General features: G+C 43.7%; 1 protein-coding gene across 2 annotated transcripts in view; it reads right to left on the bottom strand.

The window, feature by feature from the left end:
- Positions 1-13,437, bottom strand: part of LRTM1 (leucine rich repeat transmembrane protein 1) — a 28,724-nt gene extending 15,287 nt beyond the window's left edge. Inside the window, exon 1 of one of the 2 annotated variants that reach the window (XM_032969665.2) lies at positions 12,248-13,437. In XM_032969665.2, the coding sequence (XP_032825556.2) occupies positions 12,248-12,386 (139 nt within the window). In that variant the 5' untranslated portion in view covers positions 12,387-13,437. Of the gene's footprint in view, positions 1-4; positions 1,129-12,247 lie in introns of those variants that run through there. The other variant, XM_032969664.2, reaches the window with a different exon arrangement.
- Between the last annotated feature and the right edge of the window lie 753 nt (positions 13,438-14,190).

Genomic DNA, 14,190 nt, shown 5'->3' with positions numbered 1-14,190 from the left:
TCACCTTGCTGTATCACCGGACGCCAACTCTGTCCGTTGTTCGCAAGGGCAGGGACCGTAACTGCACACGGAGCTTTGTCGATTTGTCTCCGCCCAGTGTGGACTTCCTCCGGGGCACGTTCGCTCCTTTTGGTCGCTACTCTGTCGTTAGTCTCGATCGCTGGCAAAATCATCCCACGGTGATAATTGGAGAAATAAAACACTATGCTTTGGTTCTTTCGGTAAAGTCACGTTGATAGAAGAAAAATAATAATGAACAAGTGAATACAAATAGAATAATACAAAACGCCCCACTAATGTAGACTTTAGCCTAGTTTTTATTTGGAGTCAGAGTACTGGCAATCTGTAATCGAGACCAGCGGTCCCCAACCTTTTTGGCACCAGGGACCGGTTTCGTGGAAGACAATTTTTTTCACGGACCGGGGGCGGGGTTCATCATTTGGTCTTTCCCCCTTTTCAAAGAAGCTCTCCAGCGACGTTTGTTTGTTACTCATTGTGGCTACTAGGGAGTTAGAGCTTGTGGGCTTTACCACAACTGTGACTGAGTCAAGTGCGCAGTGCGGGAAAGAGGCGCGGATGGAAGTGGTAAATAATAAAATAATGGAGGCGGGCCACGTGCGGACTCACCGCCCTCACCCCCTGCTGTGCGGCCCGGTTCCTAACAGGCCACGGACCGGTACCGGTCCGCGGCCCGGGGGTTGGGGACCCCTGATCTAGACTGTAGCCTGGTTTGTTAAGTTTGGTGGGTGTACTGGTAGTCTATAATGTAGACTGTAGCAATGGTTATTAAGCTGGGTGAGTGTACTGGTAGTCTATAATGTAGACTGTAGCAATGGTTATTAAGCTCGGTGAGTGTACTGGTAGTCTATAATGTCGACTTATTATTGGTTCTTTCAGTAAAAAAAAAGACCTCACTATTTTATTAATGACTGCGGCAGAGGATGAGTCGACGGTCTGGCAGACATCCCACCTTGATGTTGCTCTTTAAAGGGCCGTCCATAAATGACGTCACGTGATTTTGGACGATTTTTGACCCCCCCCCTCGTCACACGGCGTCACAAAAAGTCAGACGCCCCCTCAAATATGACATCACAAAGCTCTGCCCCCTCCCCCCCCAAAAATATAAAACATGCTTCAAATCGCTTTAAACTATTGTCATTGTAGTGCGTATTTAATGTGGCGCTGCACTCTGATGTTGTAGGATAATTTTTTTAAAGTAAAAAGTCTATTTAATTAAGTAGAACGTGTTGTCTATGTTTATTTAAAGTTGCGCATTTTGATGTGACGTTACATTTCTCACCCCCCCCCCCCTCGTCACACATCGTCACAATGTCTGCCCCTCCCCCCCAGGTGCGTGACGTCATTTATGGACGGCCCCTTACCGATACGGGACATTTTCTTCTTCTCCGAAATAGTTATTCATTTTATACGAAACGATTTGCAAATGTTTCGATTTAAAGCTTTCGTGACTGCAATGATTAATCTTCTTTGGTTCTTTCGGTAAAGTCACGTAGAATGAGAATAAAATAATAAATTGATAAAATAAAATAACACAATAATATTCTCACGACGTTTCGGCCACAACACAAGCGGCCTTCATCAGATGAAGGGACGAGACTGTCTGGTAGGACAGCGCTGGAGTGAAAGAGCCACGTTCAGATCACGGCCTTTAAGCTGTGTGAGAGGAACAAAGCGCCCTCAACTTTAGCACCACGGATAGTTACGGGCCCCGTTCAGACGGACGACCATGGACGAACTCGTCCGTCTGAACGGGGCCCGTAGCTATCCGTGGTGCTAAAGTTGAGGGCGTTTTGTTCCTCTCACACAGCTTAAAGGCCGTGATCTGAACGTGGCTCTTTCACTCCAGCGCTGTCCTACCAGACAGTCTCGTCCCTTCACCTGATGAAGGCCGCTTGTGTTGTGGCCGAAACGTCGTGAGAATATTATTGTGTTATTTTATTTTATCAATTTATTATTTTATTCTCATTCTACGTGACTTTACCGAAAGAACCAAAGAAGATTTGCAAATGTGTCCACGTGTCACCGTTGCTCAGGGGCATGCGAACATTATCTGTATGTACCAATGTGAGTGTATGAACGTGGCTCTTTCACTCCAGCGCTGTCCTACCAGACAGTCTCGTCCCTTCACCTGATGAAGGCCGCTTGTGTTGTGGCCGAAACGTCGTGAGAATATTATTGTGTTATTTTATTTTATCAATTTATTATTTTATTCTCATTCTACGTGACTTTACCGAAAGAACCAAAGAAGATTTGCAAATGTGTCCACGTGTCACCGTTGCTCAGGGGCATGCGAACATTATCTGTATGTACCAATGTGAGTGTATGCACGACCGTAGCCAGTAGACCAAGCTGTATGAAATAAAGACGAGTATTCCACCATGTAGCCTAAACAGGGGCAAGCGCTGTTAGCGAGTATCACCGATATAGTGGCGATGTTTACACACCGCACTAAGTACTCATTTAAGGCTGAGTCGACCGAGGAGAGGCCCAGGACGGGTTCAAATAATCGTCACTAGTGTTCGCAGCGCACTAACCGCTACACTACCGCTAACCACTACACTACCGCTAACCGCTACACGATCGCTAACCGCTATGCACAAAAATGCACAACAGCCACGTTCATGAATAAACACGGTAATAATATATGGTCATAAAACAAAAATACCCCACCTAAAACGCACACTCTTCCCAACATATATAAGTGACGAGGCTTTCGAATCTGAAACGCTCCACAGTTTGAGTGTGCAGAGTTGCCCAGCTAACGAATGGCTTCTTCTCTGCCGGGGTAGGCTATCCAATGGACAGGACGAGACATCGCCCAAGAGAGGCCCTTCGCAGTCAATTTGCAATGCAGTTTAGCAACAACTCATAGAATATGCAAAATAAGTACACGGCGCGCGAATGAACTAACGGGCACACACGCGCACATGCACACACACATATGTTGATACTCGCAATTGCTTGATTTCATCATGGGACCTCCTTTGCCAGTGTCAAAATATAAGAATAGGTAGTCCCCTTTTTTATGGCAACAAAACAGGTGTCAAGATGTTAAAAGACTAAAACTGAAACCTTTTGCAAGGAATCATTGCTGCAGTAACCACAGATACTCGTGGTGAAAATACAAACAAAAAATATTCTCTGACAGTATATGCATTGTCTTTGAAACTGAATGGTCCACACCAGAGACAGCTTTCTTCAGAGCCTCGTCTCAAACAGCGTTAGACCAGAGGACGCGAAAAGTACCTGTGGTTAATGTGGACATGATTCCTTGAAAAAACGTTTCAGTTTGGTGTTAACATCTTAAAACCTCGATTTAAAGCTTTCGTGACTGCAGGGATTCATCTTCTTGGTTCTTTCGGTAAAGTCACGTAGAAGGGAAATAATAAAATAAAACAATAAAATAAAACGATCACGACGTTTCGGCCACAACACAAGCAGCCGTCCTCAGGTGAAGAAACAGAACTGTGGGCTGTCTTTCCAACAGTTCTGTTTCTTCACCTGAGGACGGCTGCTTGTGTTGTGGCCGAAACGTCGTGAGTATTGTATTTTATTACGTTTGATTTTTATTATTTTATTATTTCCCTTCTACGTGACTTTACCGAAAGAACCAAGAAGATCTTTAAACCTGTTTTGCTGCCAGAAAAAAGGGGAAATATCAGCTCTCCGATCTTACATTAACATGCAAATTCCATTTCTAGCCCCGCCCACTTACCCTTTGGCCACGCCCATCTCAAACCTATGCAACAGCCTGCTTCAGCAGCTCTCCCGCTATATTTTTGTTTCACCTGATGCCGATTGCTTGTGTTGCGATCGAAACGTTTTTTTTATTATAATTTGCAATATTATTTTATTACTATATTTTTTTATCAACGTGGCTCTACCGAAAGACCCAAAGAATAGGGGAAAGCCTATTATTATTCTTGATTCACTTAATGACTTCTGGCATAAATACCACGTTGCCCTTTTGTGATTATAAATTGAAATTTCCATGCACACATTTCAGTGACAATGTCAAAGCAAATTCGCAATATACAGGAATTCCAGAGAAGGAAGACCGTTGCATTTTGTCCATATATATGTATAGTATTAACGCAAAACTGTAATAACGCGTGAATGTTTTGATACAGAATGCCGCGTGCGTATGTCTTACGCTTCTCCTAATTGAATATACGGCACAATCAACCAATTAATTAATTAATTGATTGATTAGTTAATTCATTGATTAATGCATCTTGATTTGGTGTCCTTTTATCAAGCCTCTGCGGGTTGAAGGCCAGCTCACGCCGTGTTGGTCATGGGGGGGTTCTTTGGCCAAACTTCCACGAGGGTGGCCACGACCAGGTGAGACATCCCTCGCCACTCATGGTTTCGGTGTGGCCTATGAAGAGCAACTGTTAGAGATTCAGTTCCAAGTGAGTTAGCCATTCAATTGCATTGTCTGAGGGTCGGTGAATTGAAGATACAACACCACCTGCAACATCTATATTCGGTTGGGGAAGTGCCATGGGGTGGTGGACGTGGTCGCAGTCACACGTATTCATATTTTTTTCGTCTTCCGCTCAATCATGCGGCATCCGCATCGTCGCTCGCCACAGATATTAGCTCCGGCGGGAAATCGAATGAGGTTCAATGGGTTCAGTCCACAGTGAACAGATGACTACTCCCTGATTGTGTATACAGAGTGTAACTTAGCATGCCACGTGTAGTACTGCTAAGTATATAAAAATGTAGTTGTTCATGATGTAATGGAAGATCCGTACGCCCATTGTTGAACTGTTCCTGATTGACCTTTACCCTGTCGTGTCCCCGTCTTGCTCCGATTTTTTTTCTTTCTACCACTTTTTTCCCTTCTCTTTCCGACCTCTTCCTGAGCTGAACATTTCTCTCCCTTTTCTGTTTTTTTTTGTATTCTCTCTTTCCCTGGATGATAGCTGGGGGAGCTGCTATTCTTGTACCTGTTTGTCTCATCATCTGGAAGTTGTGCACCATATTTCTTTGACTTTCTATACTTGTTAAAATATGTATTTATATATATAAAAAAAACTACGGTTGTAAACAGAGTCTTCAAATTAGTTACTGTTGTATTTGAAGTGGACATTTTACGAGTGGAACAATCATCCTTCATAAACACAGGGAAACATTTTTTGTTTGCGGACTTCAACATGCTTTGAATAAAGATTCGTTAATCATCAGTGGAATCAGTCTCCTGCCAGCGACTATCGTTCTGACTGCGCACAAGACAATGCAATATTTTGCGGTGCAAAGTTAATGTAACACAACATAACACACCCGATAACAATCAGCAATCCAAACCATTCAGGTCTTAGCGTGGCGCAAACTAATCACGCAGCATTCTCCGTCTCTTGCGTATAGTTTACGTAGAGTGACCAAGAGCGAAATCAGCTGTAAGTGGTTTAACAATCATTTTCTTTGTCGGAGAGCTGGCGAATTGCACCCATCCACCGCTTTCACATATATATTTGGGGCAGTATGAATGTAAGCGGTCCGTGTTCTTTTTTGAGTTTGTAATCCTTTGTTATTTACCCTTGCTTTTGGTGTCACGTGTAGCTTTCGTCATCAGGCAGAATTCGTGCGTTCAGAACTCACCCAAAACTAAGCAATAATGCCACGCTTTGCTATTTGTTTACGTGTTCCAATAAAAATTGGATTCGTCAGCGCATTAGCCTTGGCTGTCTGTCTGGATCAGGATAACCTTTGTAAAGATGATCCAATATACATAAATTGTGATTATAAAGTTGGGTTGCTATTATATTAGACTACAACTGGAAAATGTATTCAAGGATAGTACAAAACTCCGAGATAAAAGGTTGTGATAAATAAAAAATCCAACTTGGTGAACTTATTAATGTCACATGCCACGCGTCCCAGTGATGTCATGATGTGCGACGTCACATTGTGATATCACGTTCCGGATTGTATCACCTCCTCATTGTCCACATCACGCTTCAGCGATGTAACATGTCACGAGCGACTACATCGCTCCATCTCCTCGGCTGTTTACCCTCCTCCCTCGGATGCCAGCCCGGCATCGTTCTCACCCACTGGCCATCATCCCTTCTCGTGGTGACATGTCCTGGACAAACTCGTTTACTTTTCTTCAGCTGTTTTTAGGATAACCTTTACATTATCTATATAAAGGCCTAAAATCTGTATGTTTGTGTAGTGTAATAGCGCCGGCTGGTGGACAGCAGCGGCAACTGCGGTGGACAGACAGCGCACACGCCGGTGACGGTGAGCACGGTGTGTGTGGGCAGAGAGGAAGAACTGGGGCAAGAGTCATGGAGGACCCCGCCTGGAGGCCCCTGGAACCTGCTGGAGGGTTCGAGAAGGGGGGCGTGGTCAGGGCCACGCCGGGAGCATAAAAGGAGCTGAGAGTGGGGGGCTCGAGGCTGCCGGTTCTGGGAGTGGACTCGTCTCGTCGTTGCTGTCGTCTCGTCGCCGTCGTCGCTGAACGTCTCCGCTAGACGTTGCGCTGCGAAGGAGAGGAGTTGGCGATCTCAGCCAGCGTCGTGAGTGTTAGACGGCCGGTGTTGTGTACAGGCGAGGCTAAGCTACTGTGGAGAGTGTGCGGACGAGACCGTGGAAGTTGTTAATAAAGAAAGTACCTCCTAGAAACTCTGAATCGTTGACACTGCACATGTATGTCTCAGAAACCTACAGGATACTTCCCAAAGAGGTAGAAAGCTAAAATTTGGTACATAGGTAGCTTTTAGGACACAAACAACAGGAACAATCAGGAAATCTGCGATTTTTCATTTTAAGGCACCCACATCCTCGTAAAACTGTTTGTGCGTGTCATTCAGAAAACCTTCAATTATATAAGATTGCAAGAACCATTGGTTCTATCTTTAATTGTTCTTGAGATATTTTGGATACAAGCAGTTTTTGAAAAAAACAATACGCAATTTATGTTCAAATTTGAATAATTTGAAAACGGTGAAAGATAGGAGCTTCCACTCATAAAATATTAAGTTCGTTCATTTGTGTTCTTTCTCATAAAAAATGAACGGAATCTTTAAATTGAGCGGTTTCTGATGGGTACGTCATTAAATTTAAGAATTTGAATCAAGTTAACAAAATACACATTTTTGGAGTGGTTGTTAGTGTCTGATCGTAGGGGTTGCACCCGATTCAAGAGCCGAATGGCTCACAGGGCTATACCAAATAAATGAAACTGAAACTGAGGTAAAAATTGTAATAAAAATCATATCAGGTTAATTATTATACTTGTTGAAAAATGTTTCCTGGCGGAGACAGGCTTCTTGAACTAGTTTTGAACAAAGAAAAACTTGACGGGTATGGAAAGCTGCCGTGGCCACTCAGTAAACTCCGATTAGCACGGTCGGTGCTGCTAAAGAAGTTCAACATACATACAATACGATGTCTCTCTAAATGGCCTATGTTCTCGAATCAAATTGTCACTCTTCCTATTTTTCAGTATAACTCCGAGAATGCATAGCTTCATGTTTCTTTGAGAATTCATCAGCTTTCGCCTCTATCATTATTTTTTGCGACAGCACCCATCTTTCTGATCCATATGTCAAAGCAGATAGCACGCATTCATTAAACACGCTTATATTTCTGAGGACAAAGGCTTTTTAAAGCATCACAGAATGCATGCACGTGTGTGAATGGTCTTCCTTGCTCGCACAGTGCGCGAATACGGTGTTAAAAAGCTGACGTGGCATAATGCCACTTGCATACATTATCACCTTTATCATATTTCCACAACCACAAAACAAAATGTCACGTGCTCCGATAAACACATTTGTGACGATCTCCACGTTTTTTCATTTGAAAGTAATTTCGCATAGGAAGAACATTCTATTCCACTAAATAGTACCGACATTTCTGAAGCCATTGTCGTCATTAAGGTTAGCGTACCTCACTAAGTATTTCAAAACAAAGCCATGTTTATTTATTCATTTATCTATTGCAAAACCGTTTTGCCACTGGATAATTTCTGTCTCTCTTCAAGGCCATATGCATAAGATGTCACTTTTTTACACTTGCATTAGGACGGAGTGACATGGGCAGTGGTTAAGATATTCTGCACCAGGAACCTTGCAACTTAAGTTCGATTCCTGGCCACGGTATGAATCAGTGGCCATTATCACAACCGGCCCTGGACCTCCTCTAGGTTTAGTCAGCCGTCAATGAGCGTCAGGTCCTGTGTATAATCATCAATGCCGAGGAGATGAAGGTGGTTTGCGTGATTGAAGGCTCCACCATCCACCCCTTCGTGTGCCATCCTGACCTTTATCAGTGATCGCTAACTACACTTGCCCCCAACAGCCTATGTACGTATGTTGAACGACTTTCACACCGTCTGTAGCCAACCGTGCTAATTGGAGGTTTCAGAGGACGTGGAGTATTTTTGAATTATAGGGAATGACAATTCATAATAAGAGAGTTGTTTTGGGTTAGATCACGTAAATATACATGTGTCATTAAATCAATTAGTAAGGTTTGTCACCTAAACGAAACACGCCAATTAGTTACTAGTTCAGCACACCTGTGTGTATTGCAGAGTAAGCCCACAGCAATAACAATTCGGGTACGACGTTTCACCGGTAATTACAACCAGCCTCGTGAGGCGACAGCCAGAATGACAATAGCGGTCGTTCACTCAATGATTTTAGAAATCCAGTGGCCTCAGTTCAATTTACAATCATGAGTAACATCATTGGCAAGTGACTTCTGAACCTGTCCTGGGTCTTTCCCCTTTGGTTGAATTTGTCTTTGATCGTGGGGTGGCCTGTGTATGAGGTCAAGATTTGAATCTGTTCGCGAATTTGTTTTTGCTCAGCAAGATTGATGTGATTGATGTAAGCCATATCTCATGCTAAGAGCAATCCAGGCAACCGATGGCCAAATCTTCTGTCGAATGAAATTGAAACGCCGACCCACGGCTGAGCCCTGTTTGAAGAACGAACTACTAAAAAAAAGGCCTGACATTTTTGTTGTTGTAGTGGAGAGAGGGCGTACATGTAGAGCGTAATTCCAAACTGTCTGCCGAAGATTAACTCGAACAAATGTTCATTTCATTCATGTGAAAAAGCGAACATGGGCAAGCGATCAAATTATTCGATACGACAAAGGTCGCCCTCCCCCGCACCGCCCGCCTTTACAAAAGCTCACGATGAGTTATTTGTACGAATAATTATTAATCTCAGAATGATATTCAAATATGAACAACGGCTCTGACATTTACCTCGGCTAGCGGTCGCCTCGCAGGGCGGTGCCGGTCTCGCTCAGTGAACCCGTCAATGCAAATGCACGCCCGCTGTTCAGCAGTGATTCACATTGACGGATTTTTTTTTTGGGGGGGGGGGAGGCGGGGGGGGGGGGGTTCGCGAGATGGACGGAAAAAAATAAAGAGGAACACACCGCGGAGTCTAGCGAGCGCCGTGTGTGACAATTGCACGCTCGCAATTCACAACCACGGCAATTCCCGTGGGTGGGCCGAATTTGAGGGATGAAGCTAATGGCTCTTTATTAGTTTCACTTAGTTATCCAACAGAGCCACTCTAAGTCATAGGACTTTATTTTTTTCGTCGGGAGGATCCTGCATTGAGTTTTATTTTAATTTTATTTTTCAGATGAGTGTGCTCTCGTAGAAAACCCACAAGCGTCCAAGGGACTCTATCCCCGTACAGATTGAAACAAACTCCTATTCGTATAAGAATACGTTTTACCCTTTTTGGCATTAAAATAGGTGTTAAGATGTTATAACGTCAAACTGAAACCAAACTGAAAACCTTTCGCAAGTAATCATGTCCGCATTAACCACATTTTTGTGGTGGACATGTTCTGGTAGTATATGATGCATTGTCTTTGAAACCGATTGGTCCACACCAGAGACAGCTTTCTTTAGAACCTAGTCTCAAAGAGTGTTAGACCAGAGCATGATTTTGTGTTTGCACGTTCGCCACGAGTATATGTGCTTATTGCAAGTCTGATTCCTTGCAAATGGTTTCAGTTTGGTGCTTCAACATCTTAACACAACCGTTAAATTGCCTGAAAGCGTAAAACCTATTCTTACATTCCGATACTGGCAAGGGAGGTCCCGTGATGTACGATTCGTCTACTAGAACATGCTTGACGTACACAATCAAAAGGGGGATTCAGAAGATCTGCGTGCGATCCACCAACCCTGACCGTCTCCAGAGTGCCGGATCACCGGCTTGCACCGCCTCCGCACGGCTGCAGATGAAAATCCGACGCACACCTGTCACCTGGGTCGGTGGAGTCGCTGTGAGAAAATTCATCTTGATACCATCACATAAATTAAACACTTCACGCGTAGCTCTTCCTGGAGCGTGATCTTGAAATGTTAATGCATTTGTTAACGCTCTCCCCAATGTGGTACATTTCATAGCGGGTATTTAAAAATGCAGCTATTAGCCCAAACCGTAATCTATGAATTCCTTTTCAAATCTCAATGCAGTTTTTTTTCATGCGATGATCATAAAGGAGTGCCATATTTACACAGGACGATGAATGTCACGTTGTATTTTTCGTGTCGTGGCCGTGAGTTAAATAGTACACTGAACATCTTCTTGGTTCTTTCGGTAAAGTCACGTAGAATGGAAATAAAATAATAAAAATAAAACGTCATATTTTCTTTTATTATGTATAAAACGTGATATTTTATTTTATTATATTTTATTTTTATTATTTTATTTCCATTCTACGTGACTTTACCGAAAGAACCAAGAAGATGAATCCCTGCAGTCACGAAAGCTTTCAATCGAAATTTAGTACACTGTTGGCGCAATGCATTAGCAAACTAAGCAAACGCATCAGTTTGCTAATGCAACGCATTGGGCCCTTGGTTCATGAAAAAAATGTACAGGGGTGAACCAAATACCAGCTCGAATTCAGATCCTAATCAACAGTAAAATGTCAATTAACATAAAGTGTCTTTATTTGTATAATCTGTGTCTCATCTGTAGATATCTTATCTCACTACATCGCTGTTCTCATGTCTTACACCTCTCTCATGTCACTACATCTCTGTATCGTCTAAACAAAACTATAAACGAAACTATTTTTTTTTTACTAGGTAAGGCCTCCTGGGCTACATAGTTCTTTTACAGAAGCTACCTGCTCACAAATGATAGCTTACCAAAGTGGCTTATCACGTGGACATTTATAGCAGAAGCAAAAACGTCTACTTAGGGCCGCCAAAGTGCCAGCACCACCACTAATAAAGCACATATGTGTCATCTGTGCATCACCAGTTAGCATGGTTGGCTACGTACGGTGCGAAAGGAGTTCAACGCAAGTAATAGAGACCAGGAACAAATTAATTTAGCCAGCCTTTTTACCGCTGTCCAAACGAATCGCGGACACATGAAGATCCGTGACACAAGCAACAACATATTCTTGGTTCTTTCGGTAAAGTCACGCAGAAGGGAACAATAAAATAAAAAATATATAAAACAATAAAATTATCATGACGTTTCGACTGCAACACAAGCAATCATCATCAGGTGTCAAAACCACAGCAAGAAAATTTTATTGCTGTGGTACATATTATACACATATTATACACACCTGATGATGATTGCTTGTGTTGCAGTCGAAACGTCGTGAGAATTGTATTGTTTTATGTTTTTATTATTTTATTGTTTCCCTTCTACGTGACTTTACCGAAAGAACCAAGAATATGAATCCCTGCAGTCACGAAAGCTTTAAATCAAAACCAACAACATGTCAATTCAAAACATGTCCTTCATAGTGTTCGAGGATTAAAACAAATAAAAATAGCTGCAGTTAACCAATACGTTTGCACGGATAAATATGGTACGTTTATTAAACAGTAGGTTTGTAAATAGAACAAAAAGCATATATCTCGCTTAGATTTCGTGTTAGCTTCCCGCTTTTTGGAATGTATCATTACAAATACAAACCACGTATAAAACAACAGGCTTGCAAGTAGAAAGCGTGTGGTTTTGTCAAAGGTAAATTTGTTGTATCACCTTACGTTTCTGTTTTAAATCGCTAAAACCGCATTGCAATGAGGAAATAAACAGCACAACGTAAAAAACAAACAACACCACCTTTAGATGACGTTCCACGGACCTGCAACTCGCCACGCGGCACATTCACGTCGCAGCACGAGAGACGGAGACAACTTTCATGCTGGCTTCGCGACGCCACGGTGGAAGGGAGACCCAACATAATCGGTACTCACTGTGCCATTCAGTCAGGCATGGCATTTCCACCTGCGACGGCTTGACATCTGGTACACTGCCACTTTTTCCGGGTGGTGTACCCCCACTGGCCGGCATCATTGAAGTGCTTTGCCCGCGATGCCTTTGAGTCCTCAACATTAGCACATCAATGGCCCTACACTCGGCGCGTCTTGTTCAATTATACATGTCCGGACACATTGTTTGAACTTGCTCTTCACCGCCCGGCAAGCGGGCTGCCATCTCGGCTTCACGGCACCAGATTGGGTTTCTCGAGTGTAACCCTGGCCGCTTAAAAAAAAAAGGGGGGGCATATCATTTGCGGGAACACGCCGTGCGCTGAGCTCCGATACGCGACGAGCTGTGATGCTCGTAACCGTGCATGCACGGGGAACGTACCGAACCAATTTCGAAACAATTCCGTTTCGTGCACACGGCGCTTGTTTTCGAACCGAGACGCACACAAGTGGTGCCGTATTTTTCGGGGAATCTTATTTCGTCGCGCGGTGGAAGATGCCGACAATGGAGCGGTCTTGTTTGTTGATCCGCTCAATGGCTTCCTGAGACGCCAATGGGGGGGGGGGGGGGTGGAAATCGAGTGGCTCCCACAACAGCTATCTCAGTGCGGGGCAGGTTGATGCAATACGTTCCCATACCTGTCAACCCCTTATCGGTGCCCTACCTTATTACAGATTGATTTATAGACCTTGTTGGTCACCCCGTGCCCCTTATAATAATCTCAACGTCCAATCACAAGGGAGAAACACAAACAAATAGACGAAAAAAATTGCCCGTATTGAACCGGTTTTACGCCGTATGGACCTGACAAACTCAATTTCCCTGTACAAGCATACGGGGTAAACTGTGTGGGGTTGACAGCGATGCAGTTCCATGTCTGGGACACAAGGTCACGGTCCCACTCCGGGTCACATCCCCCCTCATCTTCCCCTCGTGGCCACATCGCCTGGAGTGATTTTTGGCACGCCGCCCACAGCCGTCTCATAATTTTGGTTAAGTCGCAAACTTTACCGTAGGATTATAGGCATATCGGGTGCTATTATCGAGGATAGGTAATCTGTTGGCAGTGCCTTGTGCTGATAATGCCTACTCTGATGCCAGCCTTGGGAAAGTAAGCCCACCGCCTCAACTGCGTTATAAGCAAAAAGAAGCAATGTTAAGTCGAACTGACGCTGCTTAACGTGAGTTGACAAATGAAACAGTCACTTCAAGTAAAACATTTAATACAGGCAATTATGTGGATATACAGAGCGGGCGAATATGTCCGAATACATTCTGTTAGGCCGCAATGCTCCACATTGGGAAGTGGTGCGTTTTAAAGTTCGCGGCCCCGGTCTCATCAAATCTCGGAAGCTAAGCAGTCCTTAGCCTGGATGGTGCATTGACGGGTGACCACCACAGATCCACCAGGTCCTATATTGTCAGCGGATGGCAGTGCAACAAAATCGATCGTTCGCACAGTACTGTTCTCCCCGATTTCACAAAACAGCATTGACCAGCTTGGTAAAGTATGGTCAAATAACCTGCATGACCCACACGGCGCGGGGAGGTCCTCATCCAGCAGTGGATTGACATAAACAAGGAACCTGTGTGTGTGTGTGTTACACGTGTACATGTAAACACGTTAACGACGTACGCGGTGATCTCACTGTCACACAGAATATCACTGTCGACAAAGGAGGCCGTTGCTCAGATTGGATGACCGTATCAAGATCATTATGCAACATTTCTGGGGAGATGATGCAATAATACCAATGAAAACTGTCATAAATAATGCATTAACGACTAAATATAAATACTCCTAAATTTGCAATGCAGGTATCAAATTGGAAAAAAAGTGCGGTACAACAAATTGGATCGTCACTTGTTTCACCGAGATCCAGAAAGGGGAACCTGTATAGTGTTGAACACGGAGGCACTCACTTAA

This window comes from Petromyzon marinus, chromosome 42 (assembly GCF_048934315.1).
Source record: "Petromyzon marinus isolate PM22_M1 ecotype Great Lakes invasive population chromosome 42, UKy_Petmar_22M1.pri1.0, whole genome shotgun sequence".
Taxonomy (NCBI): Eukaryota; Metazoa; Chordata; class Hyperoartia; order Petromyzontiformes; family Petromyzontidae; genus Petromyzon; species Petromyzon marinus.
Note: the sequence above shows the minus strand (reverse complement) of the source record. Positions and strands in the feature narration are given on the sequence as shown.